This window comes from Trachinotus anak, unplaced genomic scaffold (assembly GCF_046630095.1).
Source record: "Trachinotus anak isolate AG129_WGS33_773 ecotype Australia unplaced genomic scaffold, CSIRO_AGI_Tana_v1 ptg000025l, whole genome shotgun sequence".
Taxonomy (NCBI): Eukaryota; Metazoa; Chordata; class Actinopteri; order Carangiformes; family Carangidae; genus Trachinotus; species Trachinotus anak.
In genome coordinates, this window is record NW_027273876.1 from 8,849,812 (window position 1) to 8,870,010 (window position 20,199).

The 20,199-nt window shown below is 39.4% G+C and overlaps 4 protein-coding genes across 4 annotated transcripts; 2 read left to right on the plus strand and 2 right to left on the minus strand.

Moving 5' to 3' along the window:
* The first annotated feature begins 812 nt into the window (after window positions 1-812).
* Window positions 813-7,673, plus strand: LOC139608815 (catechol O-methyltransferase domain-containing protein 1-like). Its single transcript, XM_071462902.1, has 7 exons — window positions 813-1,150; window positions 2,316-2,440; window positions 2,546-2,651; window positions 3,348-3,466; window positions 4,927-4,981; window positions 7,079-7,212; window positions 7,308-7,673. The coding sequence occupies exons 1-7, from the start codon at window positions 883-885 to the stop codon at window positions 7,458-7,460; spliced, it is 960 nt and encodes a 319-aa protein (XP_071319003.1). The 5' UTR covers window positions 813-882; the 3' UTR covers window positions 7,461-7,673.
* A 101-nt stretch (window positions 7,674-7,774) lies between these two features.
* Window positions 7,775-11,543, minus strand: LOC139608816 (non-selective voltage-gated ion channel VDAC2-like). The gene is made up of 9 exons (XM_071462904.1): window positions 11,371-11,543; window positions 10,664-10,735; window positions 10,487-10,536; window positions 9,736-9,888; window positions 9,590-9,642; window positions 9,268-9,495; window positions 8,943-9,093; window positions 8,681-8,738; window positions 7,775-8,585 (listed from the first exon to the last, which is right to left on the minus strand). Exons 2-9 carry the CDS (start codon window positions 10,728-10,730, stop codon window positions 8,494-8,496), a joined length of 852 nt encoding a protein of 283 aa, XP_071319005.1. The 5' UTR covers window positions 10,731-10,735; window positions 11,371-11,543; the 3' UTR covers window positions 7,775-8,493.
* A 476-nt stretch (window positions 11,544-12,019) lies between these two features.
* On the minus strand, window positions 12,020-17,394 carry LOC139608814 (sphingomyelin synthase-related protein 1-like). Its single transcript, XM_071462901.1, has 6 exons — window positions 17,254-17,394; window positions 15,837-16,412; window positions 15,038-15,133; window positions 14,789-14,906; window positions 14,540-14,690; window positions 12,020-13,788 (listed from the first exon to the last, which is right to left on the minus strand). Exons 2-6 carry the CDS (start codon window positions 16,391-16,393, stop codon window positions 13,484-13,486), a joined length of 1,227 nt encoding a protein of 408 aa, XP_071319002.1. The 5' UTR covers window positions 16,394-16,412; window positions 17,254-17,394; the 3' UTR covers window positions 12,020-13,483.
* Window positions 17,395-17,430: 36 nt separating this feature from the next.
* LOC139608819 (dual specificity protein phosphatase 13A-like) lies at window positions 17,431-19,184 on the plus strand. The gene is made up of 3 exons (XM_071462910.1): window positions 17,431-17,952; window positions 18,061-18,278; window positions 18,392-19,184. The coding sequence occupies exons 1-3, from the start codon at window positions 17,798-17,800 to the stop codon at window positions 18,601-18,603; spliced, it is 585 nt and encodes a 194-aa protein (XP_071319011.1). The 5' UTR covers window positions 17,431-17,797; the 3' UTR covers window positions 18,604-19,184.
* Window positions 19,185-20,199: the final 1,015 nt, after the last annotated feature.

Sequence of the window (20,199 nt, forward strand, 5' to 3'; positions counted from 1 at the left end):
TGCTGCTTTTGTCCCCAATTGGACAAGTTGTGCCCAGTTAACTGTCTTTAGTCTGTCCCCAAAAGTAGCCTACGACAGAAAGACACACACACACAAAAACCCACCCAAAGTGCAAATGCTTTGTAATATAAACTCCAGTTTAATAGATCTTCACAATGAAATCCAAAATAAATTCTAGTAATTGTGAGGATATATGATATGTTGATTGAAAGAAAATCACATTGAGCCTCAATTTGGAGGCTTTATGTATGAATGCCTTCATGTCCCCCTTCATGTCCCCCTTCATACAAATGGACATTAGTTCCCGACAGTCCCCGCAAAGAAGCTCAGCCTCCGCCTCTTTCCGCAGCCAGCAACGCAGAGTGCCTGTTCTTCCAAAAGGTCAGAAAGAACAAAAAAAAAAAAAAAAAAAAAAAAAGACATCTTGATTTGTAATATTTTCTGAAATCTTGCAATGAAAAGTGACATGCATTTGCAGCAGTGAGTCCTAACAGTGGGCGTCCGTTTTGTAGTCCTATCATAAGAGCCGCAGCAGGTCATATGACCTTCATTGTACCCGAATTTTTAAGGTTGGTTTAAGCAGGAATTCACCCAGTCGCCCCTCAGACCAGTCGCCCTCCTCCACACGCAACTTTGAGGTGAGTTGTTTTATCATGTAACGGTCTACAGCTGGTAGTGAGCTTCATTTCGGGAGTCGGGTCTTAGCTCTGTGAGTGTTTTTTTTTTATACATATTTTGAAGGAATCTGTCGAGTTCATTTAGTTTATCGAGCATGTATTTCCATCTCCATTTTCCGTGTGGACGGTGGTCACTGCAGGTGTTGCTGCACTGTAGGTTTCATATTTTCCTCGAAGTATCGCTGGTTAACACAAGGCCAGTCACATGATAGCAGTGCCCCGACTCTCAGACTCACTGTACTGCCGTAAACGCATCACAAAGTCTCCTGTGCTCGTCGCGTCGCTCTTATCGCGGAGCTTTCGCCTCTACTCGCGTCATTACGGTTCACTCCCCATCCAACAAGGAAGTGCCGCAGCTGGGACCACTATAATCATAGCTGTCTTTAAAGTGATGTCTTTTCGGAATATTTCAAAAGAGGCGCTGGTTGGATCAGCCACGCTGGGAGCTGTTTTTGTCGCCGGGTATTTCCTCGGTAAGAGCGAAGGCGTTGATTGGGTTTTAAAGCTTTGTGGCGGTCGCCACTGCACCCTGGTAACCTGGCAGCAGTGAGGGTGTATGGGCTGACTTACACCAGTAGAGGGCAGTGAAAGAACAGCTGCTGGACTCTAGATATAATGATTTTATGTAGACTTGATGGTATCACAGGATCTGTGCAAAGGAGTACAACTGTAAACCATTTGAGGCAGTCAGAATAAAACTTTCACAGAGTTCATGCAGGGTTTGGAGCTGCAGGAAAACCAGTTTTCAGTGTAGATCTGGACTTATGAGGTCAGGATCATTTGGAAACAAGTAAATTAACTTTTTTGGGAAACATTTTTTTTTTTTTAAGTATGATATCTAGCAGATGTTGGAAAATAGACTGTGTAATATTGTAAATAACTACCTTTGTTGTGGCTGTCGTTATACTGTGAACTTCTGTGAATATTAATTAAGAAAACAGTGCCAGTGATTCATTGAGGATTTTGAATGAATTCCATAGAGGTTTATGGAAACAAATTAATGCTGGCGGAAGTGACCTACTTCAGAGACTTGACTTATGCGACCTTAAATTACCTTTATCTGCTTAGATTCATAACAAACCACTTCAGTGTTATCTCCTGTGCTTTCTTTATAGAAAAACATAATTGACTCAGGTTTACATAGTTAAACAGACAAAAATTGTACAGAGCTGCTCAGTACAAAGTCCCCTTCCAGATTCTATTGACCCTCATAAAGGTAATTATAAAACTACAACAACTTCAAAACAAAATGTCAATATCAGTATGTACAAACACTAGAGCAACTAGCTGGTAAATATCAGAACCATCTAGTGCACATGCAGACCACTCAAGTAGGGACATGATGTTATATCGATGTGTCAGTCCAGACTGATTCAATGTATACCCCTCAAGATATCAAGCTATATTGTCTCACAACTGCCAGTATTCATTTCTTTATCTGTATTTGTTGCTGCTGGTACAATAATTGCATTTCCTCTCTGAGATTGTTAAAGTTTTATCTGATCAAAACCAAAAAATACATTAACTAGACCAGACTTCAGTTTTCTGAGAGCTGTAAAAGCTGGATGGTAGGTCCCATGACATCATCATGCTATTAAGATCCTTATAATTTCCTTCATTGTTCATGTTCGTCCTCAGGGAAAAAGAAATCTTCCACAATGAGCATCTCCAAAAGTCACAGCGGGGGAAAAGACAACCCACTGATGCAGTACGTCCTCAATCATTCCATGAGGGAGCATCCGGTTTTGACAAAACTCCGGCTGGTAAGGATGTCTTAGTATCCGGAATAATGCTGTCATAAGATGTAATCATGTTTCACAGTGTAATTTGTGAAATCGATGCAACTGGTTTCCGTGTGCTGCTTTCAGAGGACAATGGAAGACTCCTGGAACATCATGATGGTCGCCTGTGAGCAGTCGCAGTTCATGGCCAATCTTGCAAAACTAATAAAAGCCAAGAAAGCATTAGAGATCGGTAAGGTTCCACAATCATAGACTCAAGCTTAATTTGGAACCATAGGTTACATGTTCTACTATAAGTGCAAAATGCTGCAGTTACAATACAATTTTATAAGTAGGCTGGTCAAATGTTCAGCAATGGAAACTGCTTAGTTAGATTTATAGAGGTTATTTGATATCTGTTTTGGTTTTAGAAAGATTTTTTAATCTAGTCAACAATTTGTTTTTAAACGTCTTTGTACATTTAAATTTGGATACATACATTCCCATACAATTGTTGATGCCTTTACATTTTGTCTGATGTTTCTGTCAGTTTTATACTTTGGCCCTAAAATAACACCCTTTACTTTTTATCGTATTTTTATGTTGAAATGAAAAATAAACTTACCGGTAAATTGTTTTAATATAAGGTAGCATCACTTCACCACTATCTTTGTAAAACTTTGCCTGACCAAAATCTTTATCTGGACCGTCACACATGTGTTTGATTAGAAACCTAGATCCATGTAGAAGTGGCCAAGAAACCAGTTCCTCCACATGAAATCTAACTGTGGAAATCAGATTTCTCTATTCCTATGCCACGACAACAGAAAACACGTTTCTTACATAGCTGATATATTACTTCAGAAAGCCAACAATAAAAGTGTCCATTTCGCCTTTTCTATTGTCATCCATCATGTTGGTTTCAGTGCCTTCTCATTTGCATTTGCAGGTGTATACACAGGTTACAACACATTGAACATCGCTCTGTCTTTGCCCGACGATGGAGTTGTGGTGGCATGTGATATCAGTGAAGATTACACCAACATTGGAAAGCCCTTCTGGAAAGAGGTACAATTCACAGTTATGCTTCACTATTTGTGGAAACACTGTTAATGTTGTGGGGTTCAAAATATGGTGTGTAATACTGCTGTATTATTCCCACACTGCAAAGTGCTGATCAGTGCAGAGGATTTCATGCGTCACAGGTAATAGATGTGCTGCTGGAGTTCTCCTTGACACATATTTGTGCATGTGGAATAGAGTTAAGTGTCTGTTTATCTTTTGTGTGATAGAAAAACGACTACTGTACCAGTCTGGATGCAGCACACCACAAAACAAATACCAACCAAAATTAATTGACAACTATTCTGACTAGGGCTGTCACAATATCTGATCTGCACTACACTATTATCGTGGCCAAAAGAATTCAAAATAACGATATCATCATGATATCTATGGAGAATTTGAAAACATTGATGATAAAAATAATGCTATCAGTCAAATTCATCTTTAGCTTTGTTTATTTTGCATTTTGTCACTCTTCTGGCAGATGAATTCAAGAGGCTGTACAAAAAGAAAAAGGCAAACACATGAACTAATAAAAGATCCACAAGGCCTAACATCTGCTATCCCGATATTCTCATATGCATATTATCAACAACATATCAAAATTATCGTCACTCATCTGTACCGTATATCACAACACCCCTGATTCTGGTTATCACGGGTCAGGCTCAAACTACAGGAGTTCCTGATTTTGAAATCAGATTGCACGACACACATAAGGAGAAATTTAACAGATTTTCTTCTCTCTAATATCAAACATGCACACACTACAAGATTTGAAAATAACAGCACATCATACACTGCAGGATATTAAGATAATCCTGCCAGAGGGAGCAATCAGGGAGCCAACGCACCACCTCACGTGATCTCATCTCACGTGATCTCATCTCACGTGATCTCACAGGGAAGCAGATGTAAACGACAACAGTGCCTGTGGTGCAACAATTTGCTGTAACGGTATTAATACTTTGGAGTGACAAAAAAACAAAAGCATAAGTGTAAATGAGTCTGGACGAGAAAATGTTAGCACTCCTGCAAACATTTTTTGATTTGATTTTTAATTTTAAAAACGTCTTCAGAATTTAATTTATGATTTTTAAATCTTATGCAAGACTCCACCTCATTCTCGCTGTTTCTAATATTACTCTGAATAACTGGAGGGATTTTTTTTTTTTTTTTTTGAGAAAATATGCTTAAATGTTTCTTTCATACACAATCTTGTGTACACAAGCAACTTGAATATTTTGAATAGTCCTAACACGTAGCTAACGCACAATATACCTCTGCTGATATCTAATTGATTCATCATTATCCAGAAAAGATCAAAACCGGGTTATTGTAAACATCATGTTTGCATAACCGATTTAAATACAGAAAAAATATCATGCATGCAAATACACTGATGAAAGAAATCCTGATATACTGAAATACATTAAAATATTCTTGTTTCTTTTTGTTTTCAGGCTGGGGTTGAGCAAAAGATTGATCTACGCCTACAGCCAGCAGTGAAAACTCTAGGTACAGTAATGCATCTCTTTTCTTAACTCTCTGTTCTTAATTTGATGTATTATTCCCTGATGCAAAAGTTACAGCCTTCCAGGCGGCTCATGCCTTAATTTTCCTGAAATAATACATCTCAGTGGGATTAAAAGGTATTTTACATCCACAACTGCTTGAATCTCTCTGTGGCTGTTGCTCTGCCATTTCCTTAGCTAGAGGTTGAAGGTTTATGAGCTCTAACCTGTCTAACCCAGTTTCTGTGTCAGAAACCACCTTAAGGCCACAAGAGGTCACTGTATCTGAGGTTTAGCAGGTGTTTTTGAAGTGATAAGTTCAGATTTACACAGCTCAGATCTGTATTGATTTCCAAAAAGTTAACCTTTTACAGTGTATGATCTTATCTCAATTTATACTGATATCAGAAAGATGATTACTGATAACTTTACAAAGTGAAGAGGTCTATTCGGAGCAACCATGTACTGACAAATTCACCAGCAAAAGTTGTACCAGCAAGGACATGGGGCCAGTTTGTCAGTAATATAGGCAGGTGAGCTGCCTCTGGCCACAATGCTATAACTGATCAAACAGAAACATACAAACAGTGGTATGTGTAAATGAGTTCTATGGCAATTAGTGGTGTGGTTGATAAAACATGGAAGCTGAAATCAGTTTCCTTAATTACCAAATTAAACCCAGCTGGGTCTTAGCTGAACCCATTCAGACAAGCTTTGTTGTTAAATATGCAAAAATATGCAAAAACGTCAAGATGAATTCTTCCTGAATCAGACGAATATTTTATTATTTAAGTATTTCAACTAAGAGTGTGAATTTTCTAATGACAGTGAGGAAGGTGGGTTAACTTTTTCTTCGGGGTGTAAGGGAACCCAGCACAGCCACGTGACAGGCCGCGCTATCAGCTAGACAACAGCAAAAGTTAGAAACCAGCTGACACTAATATTCATCCGTATTACCTTGGCAAAGTGTAATTCAGAAACTAAAGTGTATTAAACAAGATAGAAAGTTAGCCACTTCTACTTACGTTGACCAACAGTGTCTGCCCGACGCGAGTGGAGCCATTGACAGAGGTGAGCAGGTACATGAGCCGTCCACCTACCTCAAAGGTGGAGAAATGGTATGGTCCACTTTAGGGGTGTCTAGAATCAAGATTCATCCAGGCATGAATATGAGAAATATATTGCAATTGTTTACAATTACTAGTAAGAAGGACATATAAATGCTTCAACCCCCTGAATTGTTGTTTTTACCTCTAGTGGGGGTCTAAGTATTAATCAGGACTTCAGACACCCCCCCCCTTAATGAAATGCTAAACGACCAAGCAAACGTGACGACGTTTGGTGACGTCAGGTGTATAAATTGTCTGATAAATCAAGGTATTCATAATAAAATAATCTATTTTTTGATTTATTTTATTTCATAAACCAGTATACAGAAGTAGTGGTATACCGACCAATATATTACTAATAATTTCATTAATATAATCCAGAGTATTTGATATCAAAAATGAAAGAAACATGTTTAAACTAATGTTATGTACAAATGTACCCCTTGTTTATTGTCTATTATCTATACTGGTTACATATTTCAAATCTGCACACATGTAAGTAATTCTATTTTCTATTAAGCCATAGTGTTCATAGGATTCATAAAACTGTTCTCCAGTTGGAAACTCTTGATTGGTTTTTAAATCATGATATATTTGTTCCCTTAAGGACAAATAAATTTAAAATCACTGGTTCTTTAGTTAGCATTAGGACATAAAATCAAATTCATATGTTCAGAGAAGAAACATCACTTCACTAAAGCAGCTGTTCAAATTTTATGGAGTTGCAGCAGCTATAAAACTGACACTATGTCAGATTTACAATATGAAAAAAATGCTGCATCTTCTTAGATAATTCTTTTTGATAATGGGTTAAAATGATGGATAATTTAAAGTGAACTTATTATACTTCATTTGCATTCAGAATCTGAGAAGCTCCTTTCAAATGTGTTTCTCATCTAGCGGTGCAGAGAAGGAGACAGATGCTTGGTAGCAACTACAGCACATGATGCAGTCTTAAGTATAATTCTTCTCTCTTTCCTCATTTCTTTCAGATGAGCTTCTTGCTGCTGGCCAGGCTGGAACATTTGACTTTGTCTTCATTGATGCAGACAAAGTTAACTATGACAGCTACTATGAAAAGTCTCTGCAGCTGTTGAGAACAGGAGGCGTCATTGCTATTGACAACGTAAGGCCTATTCCCAAGGCTAAAATGTGAGTTTGACTGTAGCAGTAGGATATTTCAAGCAGCTAATCTTATGAACACATTTTTTTTTTCTGCAGGTGCTGTGGGGAGGGAAGGTGCTGAATCCATCTCCTGATGATGCGGACACTCTAGCCATTGACAAACTGAACAAGAAGCTACACAGAGATACTCGTGTCAGCCTCAGCATGCTCACAGTGGGAGACGGGCTCACACTCGCTATCAAACTTTAAGACTGATAAGTGCAATGTAGGGTTTGGAAAGTAACACTGTGTCTTGGGGTGTGTGATGGTAGCTCAAACATACATATATGTTACTAGAGGTTAATGTGAAGATTCTGAAACACTGTATTTTCAACTAATTTCAATGTCAATTTTATTACAAGATAAACTGCAGTGTTTGAATGAAAGTGAATGAATTTGATTAAAAAACAAACTGTATATGCAGATTCTTTTTGAGTGCATCATTATTTAACATGACAGATGACATATCATTCTCCACGCTGTCTGATTAGATGTTGTAGTCAAATTACAGGAGAAGATAAGGGTTGATTTCAGGACTTTATTGCAAAGGTAGACACACATCAACACACAAACTGCTTCCAGATTAGTGTCACAGTCCTCAAAAATGGGAAGAAAAATGGATGATACACTCAGATATTCTTTCATTCATGTCACACTGAGGAAAATAAAAATCCATTTAGCATATTCTTGCAACTTAAAAGCAGGTATTTAAGGAAATTAAGGTCTAAAACTCAGCACACAGCACAATAAGCTTCTCTAGGAAGTCTTGATAAGCATAGTTTGTTGGAGTAACCCTTTCCACAGGCAACATCACTACCAAAAATAAATAAAATGTGCAAATAGAAGAAAGGAGAAAGAGCTTAAATTAAGGTAGGTATTCTACTGTGCAAAATAACGGCTCAGATTTACATTCTATATTATCACACTTGAGCAAAATAACAAGGTTCTGGTTTTTTTAAAACCATTCCTGGATTGTCAAACTAAGGAAGCCAGAGGAGAGTTTTTCTGTCATTATGGAGGATGAATTGGCATTAGGATTACCTGATTAATGAATAGATGTGACTGAAACATGACTAGTTATTCTAACCATGATTACAGGAGGCTACTGGAAAGTTTTCCATTTTAACAGTGCTTTTTGTTTTGGCTTCATTTCTTTAAAACGTCTGTGGCTGACCAGACAGAAACACTTGGGTCAGATTCAGCTGATACTCTTCTTCTACTAATTAAATAGCAGACCATTTCCTCATGCCTCCAACTCCAGGCCCAGACCTAGTTTATGACCACCAGCATTGATATTCTTCCCATCCACCAGTGCCGAGAGGAGGAGTTTCATACCTGAAATTAAAATTTAACGTCATTTAGGCGAAAATCAAGATCCATGATGTTTGGTGGTGTTTTCAACTGTATATTGAAGTAGAGATTGTTCTTACCAGGCCGCAGAGTCTGGGTGTAGCCAATTCCTACCAAGCTGGCATTGTTCACCTTAGCCTGGAGTAAAGAATTATATGTTGATATATGTAACTAGAAACCACTGAATGAGCACCTCTGGATCCAGGTCTATATAAAAATGCACAGTAATATACAGTCATCATCATTCTTTATCCCATGACCTAATTTCCTGCCAAATTTGACCACATTTTTAAAACTGTCCTGCAGAAACAGAAAGTTAAATATAACGTCCTTGGCACTTACTGATATGGAGGCACTGGGGTCTAACTGGTATTTGGCAGCAATTCCAAAGCGAGTGCCATTGCTGCCTGCCGTCCAGGCAAGATTCACAGCAGTCTCCAGTTTGTCATTCACCTTCTGGTAAATGGATCCAGCAAACTCTGAACCATCATTTCTGAGGAAAAAAAAAAACAAAAACAAAAAATGCGCAACATCACTTGCATGTCAGTTTTCCCTGACAAAATACCACTGAGCCAATCAGTGAATTCTTTAGAAAGCGATTAGAGTTACTCTGCAGTTCAGGTATTCCTCCTGCCTGCTTCAAATATCTGTTGATATTAAAACATACACATTGGTGTGGAGCTGGAAGTCCCCGGTTTTGTAGCCAACTGCAAAGTTGCTGTGGGTCATCTTGGATTTGGCTGTGTCAAAGGTCATCTGGTAGCCAGCCAGCCAGCCCTCATAGCCAGCTACTGCTGCACCATGGATAGTAGGACCAGCAAAATCTAAATCTACATCAACACCAGCATTAAGGTATTCCCTTTTATAAGCCGTCTTGACCTTGCCACTCTTCTTGCTGTGAGTGAAAAATGAAGAAGCAAAGTTAGAAGGCTGTTCTTTAAGCAGTGATTCAAGTCAATGTTTTCCAATTAAAATGAACTGTAGCTCACCCGGTATTTGGAGAAAATGTAGTGTCAAAAGTGAGTTTCAGCCCTTTGGTGATCTAAAAAGGAAAATCATTCCATCAGACACACTTACTTTAGAGTAATGTATCATTAGTGGGATGATCAGCAACATCACAGAGTTCTCAATTTACCTGATCCTCAACACAAACTTCTGTTCCAAGTGTGTTTTCCGTGGTCCACTTCTCTGTGAACGTCAGTCCATATTCAGCCCACTTGTACTTGGTTTCGAGGGCTCCAGTGACCTTGCTGGTGTCTATGTTGGACGAGCCGGACGTTTTAAACTCCTGTAATGAATTCAAGTGGACATTAATTCTACCTGAAAACAATACTGGTTGAAGAAGTCCATCATCTACCAATTACAGCTGAAATATATTCATGGAGCGCCTCTGTAAGTGAATGGCTACTGCACACGCCACACAACCTCAACACCCATGGTTTGAGACCGGCCTGGGACCTTTGTTCTATGTCATGTTGTATGCCTCTCTCTCTCTCTCTCTCTCTCTCTCTCTCTCTCTCTCTCTCTCTCTCTCTCTCTCTCTTCTTCCTTGTTTCCTGTCTGCCTCTTTACTATCCACTGTCCAACAAAGGCAAAAGACGCCCAACAAAAATATACATTTACTCAACATGTGACATAAATACTTCTAGTAAATTAAACTTGACTATTAAAGTGATTTGAAGATTTTACAGTTCAAAAATACTTGTCAGTGTCAGACTATGTAATGTTTGTTCTACATTACCTCAAACATAGACTGGCATTTTACAGCAATTACTTATCAATTACTTATCCACCAATATGTATGCTGACAATGTACTATCTTTGATAACCTAAAATCATCTGATAATACCTCCAACACACTACTGTATATTTATAGTTCAACTCACCACTCCACTTGAAGACTTTGTCTTCACATCAAGCTTAACCAGTCCAAAACCTGCAAGGACAGTGACAGAGAGGAACAACTTCTTGGGCTTGGTAATGCATTTCAAACAGCCAGCCTGTCCTCTTAGTGTCAATAAATACACCCTTATAAAAGTGCTTTTTATCTTGCTTCCAGTTACCGTATCCCTTATTGAAGATGTCCTTTGCTGATTTTCCAAGGTCTGCATATGCTGGAGGGACTGCCATTGTGCCTGTCACAAAAATAAAAAAATCACAGAATGTAAATAGTGTCAAACGTCCACAAATGCACTTGTTGATTGAAACTATGCATGTGTTGGACGTGTCAGAAAAATATGCATCTTCATACTAGTGAAGCCTTTAAAAAGTTGGGCGTAAACTATTAGTATTGCCGGACACCTGCACTACGGTCTCCATTACTCTGCATCTGTTGTCACGATTCCTCTTTGTCAAGGTTATACTGGAGGCTTGTCTGAATCACTTCACTGTCTGCTTACAGTAACCAGGTACAGGTATTTTTCTCGGTGTTATTATGTTATTATCAAATCAGTCGTTTATATAACAAAATGTTTGATAAAGTCTATGCGGATTAAAACTAAGATTTAAATGAAATAATAGGCGTTTTGTGTGAATTACATACATACGCAGTTGGATATTGCTTGTTCGTAATTTTTACTGTTCAAATATGAAGGAACTTTTGGCAACGACGAGAAACATTATCTACACAGTCAGTGTATTTTGAAGGAGTTTGAACGCACAGTGTGGCAGGGGGCTAGCTAGCAAACGGGACGCTTCAGAGCCATCTTGCTGACATTCCAATAAAAATATAACATGAACAATATGAGTAATTATATGACTAATTACTTACTAGTATTACTGTTGTTGATGATGATGTTGCTGTCAACTAATGAGAACTGAAAAGCTGCAGAAACAGCGGCAGAGGCAGGTGTAGGACGATATGGAGGAGACACCGCAACAGACACCCTCCTGACCTCGGCGCCGCCAGGACCCGAAATAAGAGCTGCTTACTTCGTGCCTGTCTGAAATCGGAGCGAGAAAATCATTTTGTGATTCTCGGCGAGCTTATGAAGTATTTTCTCTCCGGTTTGACAGCAGCAAAGGTAATCCTTTCCGTTTGCAAAAATATATCTTGTCATAATTGTGCGTCGAGCACACTGGCAATTGGAAGACAGCTAAATCACTATGGCAACCAATAAGCTAATGTAACTGCACGTTTACTTATTTTTATCTTATTTAGCCTACTTACTCTAATCTTATATATATACATGATATATAGTGCATAAGCTTTCTATTATTGCTTAATCAAATCTTATTTGCACGTATTTCATATATCTTCTCTGTTATTGCTTTACATGCACAGCAAAGAGCTTTCAACAACTTTATGAAGTATTTATATCTTATGCTTGAGGACTACACACCGTGTCCATCTATACCACACATTCATTACATGGTTGTGCAGTAAGATAAAAAAAAAAAAAAGATAACCAACTGGTCTTTGATTTCAGCTTTTTAATGATGGAAATGACTGAACGAGACATGAAACAAGTTATGTGGCTTTGCAGAAGCATCTGAACATAACAGCATCATTCCTCAGTAAGTGGTCAGCGTTATTCACAATACTGATGTCCCTAACTGCTCAGTGACCAAATCGATGACAACATGTCTTACTAGTGGCAAGTTTCACTGAATGAAATATAGAGGCCGATCTGAAATCAACATTACACTTAAATAGCACATTGTGTTTCAAACAAATACATAGTTAAGAGCAACTGTAAACATATTTCTCCATGTGCATGTTGCTGTAACTCTGTACATGAAATATAAAAATACCTATCAACATTTACAAAATGAAATAAATTAATATAAACAAATACCCACAAATTTAAGGGTCCTTTTTAAGAACCATTACCACAGATTAATGTCAAAGGATTGATATCCGAGAAAGCTCAAATGGTACTTGGGTCTTATCATTTACACCGTATGATGATTTAAAAAAAGCACTATACAACTATCCAACAGTAAACATGATAGATTTGGAACATTTCTACACAGACAAACCTATCGTGACACTCAAGGTAATTGGCAAATGGAATTATACTTAAGACAGCTGGAAAAAAATCTTTCATTCCAGGTTTTTGGCTGATAAAGACATTTCTTGAATGTATCTTTTCTAGGAAAAGCAGACTGCATAAACAGTAATAACAAAGGAGTCAATACATGTTGCAGTTTATCTTACAATGAGCCATCGATTTCTCTGTCAGCATTTAATAACATTGTCAAAATGTAAGCATAATATCAAAGAATGCAGAAGACTTTCATAACATCTGCTTCAATACAACGGAACTAGTATACAGAAGAGAAAGCATTAGTGTAAGGTAAATCTTTACATATTGCTTTACCAGTGGTCCACAGTCATGTTTTGATAAATTACAAAGTGGGATGTAAGACAAAACTTTCAGTCAAAAATCATGATCCAACCCTTGAAATGATTAGGTATTTTAATTGCACAAGAAACTGCTGGGATGGATTAGATACACTTCTGCCTGAGAATTTTCTAATGTGGCTTCCTTTTATCATATGCTATCCATATACTAACTTTTTAAGTTGGGAGGTACTGAAAAAATGCAGTTAATGCTACATAAAATGATATCCCTTTAGAAGAAAAATGAGCAACCAATCAACGTGTATCTTCACTGTGTTAGGTTTTCCAATGAAGCAGAGAGTGGGTTTTGTGGATTTGGTTTAATCCTCATAAAAATGTTGACAGGGGAAGCAGTGAAGTCCCAGAATATAAGAAGGTATGGCTCTGTGTATCCCATCAGGCCTCAGTGCTGACAGGATGACATCAGTCGTCTTTGTTGATGAGGATATCGCAGTCCACCTCAGTTGGCAACTTGACAAAGCAGACAAAACAGCACAGGTTAAGTAGTGTCTGAAAGTACTGCTGCTGCTCCCGTCCTTTATCCAATCAGCCGCCTCATCACAGCAGGTTTAGAGAAGGGCCAGCAGTACTCGTTAGGGACGGGCCCGTTGACATTGCACTCGAAGAACGAGAACATGGGGAACCAGATGCGGGCTCGTCGACTCTGCTGGTAGGCCCGGGTGTTGGCCAGAGTGTGGTAGTACAGGAAGAGTCTGGTAGTGATGTAGAAGGCTATGAACACGTCGATGGAGTAGTGTTCGTGTGCAGCCAGGATGAAGAAGATGCCGAAAAGATTGAGGACCCAGGACAAGGTGTGAATGAAGTTCCAGCTTCGTGGGGTGTCTGTGTAAAAGAAGCAGAAAGAGCAGTTTTGAATGCTTATTTGGATTTATACTACACCAGTTCACACAATAACTGTGTACTTTTTACATTTCAGTTGTAGTACCAAAGAAAAACACTGTGTGGCAACAAAGGGGCAATATTCACAAATATGATTACTTCCTCATGATCTTGTATTTTAACCCCCTGTTTTCACAACTTTTAATAACATTTCATAATTTCTCATGATGTTCATAAATGAAGAAGAATGAGGACAAAATCTGGCAACCACTGACATTTTAAAGGTCGTTTAAGCATCCATACTAAATAAAAACAGAGCTCCTGCCTCATTATAGTGTGCATTTTGTGCATTTATATCTTGTGTCACAAAGAAAAAAATATTTGATTTAAAATCTAGATGTGCAGGTGGATAGATTTGTGAATAGAACTGAAAACACTAGACAAACATAATTTTAAAAAATCATCTAATAAGAAACCCACACCACCCCTAATATAAATCAAGGTCCTATAAATCTGTCAGGTTAATGCCTCAAATATTCATTAACCTGCAATATTAGTGGAGAGGCCACATAGTTAATTAGATATCATTGTTGGAAGTTATTCGGTTATTATTCCAAATTCATTTCACCATAATCTTAACACAAAAGGTGTAAGGAACTCTTGAGGTGGTTCTGCTCCCCACTGAATGTAAAACAAAGTTACAAAATGACTGTCTATGGTTCACAGCAAGACTGTGTCCACAGAAGCTACTCACACTCTGTGACAAAGAAGTTCAGCATGGTGAGGACCACAGTGTGACCGCTGAACATGTAGTCACCACATGTATGCACTCCTGTCAGGGTCATCCCAAAACCGCTCCAGATGGCCACAGCACGCTGCAGTTTGGCCCACATGTCACCATAAATCTAGGTGGAAGGAAGTGAAACCGTTAATACTGTGATCTTCCGGAGAGGCAGAAACGTAGTGTTTAAGATATGATGCGTGCAAAACAGATCAGCGTTACCTTTCCCGAGCACTGCAGGTGCTGTCCTGGCACTGACAGGGAGGTGACAAACATGGTGATACAGCGCAGCATGAACACAGTCCCCATGAGGCTGCACATGCGCCTCAACAGGATGGACCTACAAATCATGAGAAATAATCGTCCTGAGTTTTCCTCGTTTTTGATTTATGGGACGCACTGTAGGTGTCCCACAGAACAATCCCTGCAGTGACAACACTGCACTGATGAGAAAGACTGTCAGGACTCTACCTGTGTTTATGCAGCAGCAGAACAAGCAGCCAGATGTTGCAGAGGATCACGCCACATGCCTCAGCCATGGCAAAGGCCCATGGTATTCTAGGCACACTATTGAAAAGGGAAAAAAATAGTTCAGTGCTGAAACAACTGAAATAATAAAAAAAACAATTGATAGGTTATTAATTGTTTAAGTCATTTATGTGAGATGAGGATTTAATTGATGATTTGATGCCTTTCCCTGTTTTATATTCTTGGGAATTAAATATTTTTTGCAGAAGCAATTTCAAAATGTATACACACATAATGCTCAAAAAGGTACTTGAAAAAGGATTACATAATTAAAAGCAAAATATTCACTTAAACTATTCATATTATCACTAGATTGGAAGAAGTATTATTATCCTGAATATCTGGTCTCAGCATGTTTCATTTCTCTAAACAAATGCTGGCATGTCCCTGAAATCACCTCTCCTGCTAAGCTAAGGCATTCCATGAAAAGCTCAAAGCTGGTCATAAACAACAGGTCACACTACAAAGTAGGTCACTGAAAAAAAAATTTTCAAAGATCTCTTTGAACCAAAGCTAGCCCATCAGGAATATGTGAGGACAATAATAGAACTATGCTACAGGGAAGTAGGGCAGTTATAATGTCCACCATCTGGTGTGATATTCTGACGGCTGATAAAAAATATATATTTTGTTTCATTCTGTCTTCGACATTTCACTGCTGACTTCTTGTTTTTAAGGCACAGATCAATTAAATAATTCTTAAGAGTGTCTGAAAAGTACATGTGAGCTGTCACACACCCACCTGTCAAGGAAAATATCTGGCAGCGGAGGGTATGTGCGCATGTCTGGCACCCTCTCATGCACTATGACCATGACAAAGGACGTGAATCCAAACACAAACACCACATAGATGGAGCTGAGCACTGTCTTCCAGTACTCTGGATCAAGACGCCTCGTCTGCTGCTTGTACTTTCCATTAGTGTACTGGTGATACTCCTCTCCCACTGGTGCTGTGTCAGTGCTGTCACAGTCTCTGCCCGGGTCACCGTTACACAGCCAATCCAAACTGCCTCCAGAGCCTGTAGGAGAGTGGCCATCAAAGGGAAGTCCCAGCTCCTCCAACACGTCAATGTTCTGTTTCTGAAGTTTGCGGATGGACACCATCAGCCGCTTGATGTCCCCCAACACCTTGAGCTCCAGAGGTTGCGAGCGGAGGTCATACTCGCTGAGGGCGAGCAGACTGGTGCCATCCAGCCGGTGCTTGTTGCACAGCAGGTCAACATAATCACAGAAGCCCTCTTCCTTCAGCCACTTGGCGACGTGTTTAGGCGTCCAGCGACGGACACTCAGCTGGGTCATTTCCTCCAAACTCTGAAGGCTGGGGAACAGAACATCAAAATTTCTAGGTGCAACTCAAACAACTGAGCTCTCCCTTACTGTCAGTATCAGTTCCTTATTCACTTCCACCCCAATAAACAAAGGAATTTTAAGGAGAAGTAAGCACTATGAGGCACACTTTATTTTCACTGAATCAGCAGTACTAACTCCAAACACGCCGCACAAGAATGCAACATGGACAGAAAATAACTTAACTTAGTGACAAAATTATAGGCGATAAACAAGTCCCTGAGTTTCACAGGCAGACTGAGCTTTCACAACTTGAGCAAATGTATGAGGCAAACAGTGGCAAGACTTTGCTATAAGTTTGCACAATGGAAACCACACCCTAAAAATGTAGGTGAAGGAGCAGAGTCACTCCCCAGGCTGAACAGTGACTTTTATACTTTGATGCTTGTTATAGATAATGACTTTTAACCTTAACTTCGTTGTCTTACGTTCGTCCCCAGGATATCCATACAGTGTCAGCATTTCTACATATAAAGAGTTGCCATGATGGGACTGTGGCATTCGTGATTTACAATACAGATCTAACTGAAATCCACCTGCAATGACCCACAACACAGGCTGTCTTTAAAGCGGGCCCAGTAGCTAATTCTTCTCCTAGTTTCTCTCGGTATCTTGTAAGACACCTGGCCACCCCGGCAGCTGGCAGAGTATGTACCCACAGGTATGCCTGAGGCGGACATGAACGCAAACGGGAGCATCCTCTCCCGTATCACAACAACCCGGCCCAGCAGCAGGCTAATTCAGCCTTAGCTAACGTTAGCTATCATGCTATCTGTTAGCCGCACCACCGCATGTGGCTTACGCTCACTCACCCGGAATGAGATGTAACAGAAGACGACACGGAAACGAATTGATTCAGCTAGCTAGCTAGCTAGCTAAACGGCATCTCGCAAGAATCTGAAGATTGCTGCGATAACACGGGCTTGTTGGAAATCATTTCTCCCCGGCTTGGCGCTGGTTAGCATGACTGTTGACAACACAAGGCGGTAATGTCCGGAGTAACTGCGCACGTAAAAAAAAAAGAGCTCTAGCTCTCAACAGTGGCGCCTACTGGCGGAAGTGGGGAACTGCGGCGTCTTTAATTCCGCAGCGTTGGCATTGTTGTGATGAAATTGAATTGTGTGTGCACTTAAAGGGCACAAGATGAGATATCTTGATCGGAAAAAGAGATTTAAAGGCGTGAGGTTTACCAACATCTAGACTATAGGTCAGTGTTTTAATTTTAGACCAGGGGCACCTGTCCTTGTCAGTACCAACAAGGTTGTAGTAAAGGCTCAAGAGAGTTTGAAAGTAAATGTTGGGAGAAGAAATGATACAAATGAGTTTCAGAGTAGCAGGTTATTTGGGCGACTATAAATGTGCATGCAGTCAACAATGAATAATCTGCGGGAAAACAGCACACCTTCCCCTACCACGCCTTCTGCGAAAGACTTGGTGAAGGTTTTGTATGGAGGAAAAAGGTTTGGCAATCATGTGGATGAAGTTTGGCCTAACCTGTTCATTGGAGACATGTAAGTCTACAACGTGGCACTTGACAACTTATACCATAAAAATAACCCCAGGTTTTGTTTTCTTTCTAATGTATTTCTTATTATAATTCCCGTTTCCTTTGGGTGCAGGTCGGTGGCCAATGATCGTTACAGTCTATGGAAGCTGGGAGTTACTCATGTTCTGAATGCAGCCCATGGGAGGATGCACTGTCAGGGGAGTCATGACTTCTATGGATCCACTGTGGATTATTATGGAGTGCCTGCAGATGACTCACCGTCCTTTGACCTCTCTCGTTATTTCTTTCCCTCTGCTGACTATATTCAGAATGCACTTAACACAACTGGCGGTAAATACCCTTCATGTTGTTTTAATGTCAGTCATTTTTCACCCATCTTATCATGAATAAAATCTCACATTCAGCTCAGGCCTTAGGCTCACTGTAATCTTATTCTTCCCCAGCTCGGGTTTTTGTCCACTGTGCTGTTGGAGTCAGCAGGTCTGCCTCCCTTGTCCTGGCCTACCTAATGATCCACCACCATTACACCCTACTAGAGGCCATCAATAAGGTCAAAGAGCGCAGGTGGATTTTTCCAAACAGAGGATTCCTTAAACAGCTTTGTGCTTTGGATGTGAAACTACGCAAGACATCACAAGTACACTTCACGGAATGAATACCAAAATGAATTGATATTCTAACTTACAGAGCCTCAAATGCCTTCTTTCCTCAAGACAAATGAATGATTCAGTAGCTGCCAGTGGAGGGAGATACTGTACTTTGATTTTAGTTTGTTTCAAGAATGATATTAAATCAAATGTATTTTCCTTGACTCTGCTGCTGCATTTGATGTGAATCATGCTGCCTTCGCACAAGATACTGATCCTTATATGAATAGATGAGTGTAATCAGCCTTCGGCAGAATAAATTTCATGACTGAATATGAGAAGATTACCTTTGTGTTAGGTTGAAGGAAAATTTTTATCCATAGTGTTGTGGGTCAAATTAACCCAAGATGCGTATTCATTTTAAAGCATTTCAAGACTTTGGTAGTAACAGGTGTATCATGTTTTCATGAGCTCTGAATACATCTTTTAATACTTTTAAACTTGCCATATGGATTATTTGTACATGTGTATAAACAACTAGTAAAGAGTTTTCATGTGCTTATTAACTGTTTATCCACGGATGATGGCTGCCTCATGGAAGATGAAATGTTGATGAAAACATTATTAAACCATTGTGTGAGAGTGGCCAGTGCAGCTGCAGACTCTTAGTCTTGTTTTCCTCAATTTTCCACATGTGGTGTTGGTTTCATTGTCCTCTTAAGGAGGCAGAACCCAGTAACTTTCACATTTTTTGCCAAAATATCTTATAATTGCAGTGGCTGATTCCAGATCTGATTCTGGTCTGGGTGGTCCAGCTTCAAACTTTTTTGCACAGTAGCAGCTGATCATAAGAGTGTGCACTAGGCAGCTGAGTCTCAGGAATGATGAATACCTTTGAACCATATTCCAGTGTTTCATTCTTAGAGCTCAAATGTCAATTTTATGTTATGAATTTAAGCTGAACAACCTTGTGGGCCCAGTTTCTTTTCTGAATATATGCATTTTACAGTCTGTATTGGCTTTTCTGTGGCAAAGGTGGCCATGACAACATGACAAAGCATGATGATCTTTAGATTTCTGTGGTCTTTTACACCCTGTGAATTAGATGTAGAATCCTCTTTAGAAAGAACATGGATCACTAACACCACAGAAACATTTTCCTCGTCTTATTATTTGTGCTTTTCAGAGTAAAACATAATTCTTATGAATCTTCTGGAGCTCATTTTTAAGTATTTCTTTTGAAGAAATGATGTGCTTAAAAATGCTTGGAATGCAGCTTCTCAAATACAAAGTATATGCACAGAAACCAACTGCAGCAACCAAGCCTCTCCACACACAGGAATCCCACACTCACCAGCAGGTATGTATCATATTCTCCCAGTTAATATGCACATACCCTGGTGGGTTTTGGTCTCAACACAAACACGCACACACACACACACACAACTGTAGATTCATCAATAAGCAGAAGCAACACTTCAGATAATCAATCAATAACTGGCTCCAGGTCAAAATGACCCGGAGACCTTTATTGACTGATTTTGTGTACAGCAATACTGACATTTTACAACACATCATTGCGCCCACAAGTTACGTACACATTCATGACCCTGAATGAAGAAAAGTCATTATATTTCATGGCTTAAAAGAGAGGTTAATTATGT

Bases quoted from the DNA above. Each gene is read 5' to 3' on its own strand.
- LOC139608815 (XM_071462902.1), top strand. From the start codon at position 883: ATGATAGCAGTGCCCCGACTCTCAGACTCACTGTACTGCCGTAAACGC. The intron at 3,467-4,926 runs GTACAATTCACA...TTTTGTTTTCAG, and splicing joins GAAAGCCCTTCTGGAAAGAG to GCTGGGGTTGAGCAAAAGAT. The intron at 7,213-7,307 runs GTAAGGCCTATT...TTTTTTCTGCAG, and splicing joins GCGTCATTGCTATTGACAAC to GTGCTGTGGGGAGGGAAGGT.
- LOC139608816 (XM_071462904.1), bottom strand. From the start codon at position 10,730: ATGGCAGTCCCTCCAGCATATGCAGACCTTGGAAAATCAGCAAAGGAC. The intron at 9,496-9,589 runs GTGAGCTACAGT...TTTCACTCACAG, and splicing joins ACATTTTCTCCAAATACCGG to CAAGAAGAGTGGCAAGGTCA. The intron at 8,586-8,680 runs GTAAGAACAATC...TTTTAATTTCAG, and splicing joins CACCCAGACTCTGCGGCCTG to GTATGAAACTCCTCCTCTCG.
- LOC139608814 (XM_071462901.1), bottom strand. From the start codon at position 16,393: ATGACCCAGCTGAGTGTCCGTCGCTGGACGCCTAAACACGTCGCCAAG. The intron at 14,907-15,037 runs GTAGAGTCCTGA...CATGATTTGTAG, and splicing joins CTGCTGCTGCATAAACACAG to GTCCATCCTGTTGAGGCGCA. The intron at 13,789-14,539 runs GTGAGTAGCTTC...TCTTTTACACAG, and splicing joins GAACTTCTTTGTCACAGAGT to ACACCCCACGAAGCTGGAAC.
- LOC139608819 (XM_071462910.1), top strand. From the start codon at position 17,798: ATGTGCATGCAGTCAACAATGAATAATCTGCGGGAAAACAGCACACCT. The intron at 17,953-18,060 runs GTAAGTCTACAA...CTTTGGGTGCAG, and splicing joins AACCTGTTCATTGGAGACAT to GTCGGTGGCCAATGATCGTT. The intron at 18,279-18,391 runs GTAAATACCCTT...ATTCTTCCCCAG, and splicing joins TGCACTTAACACAACTGGCG to CTCGGGTTTTTGTCCACTGT.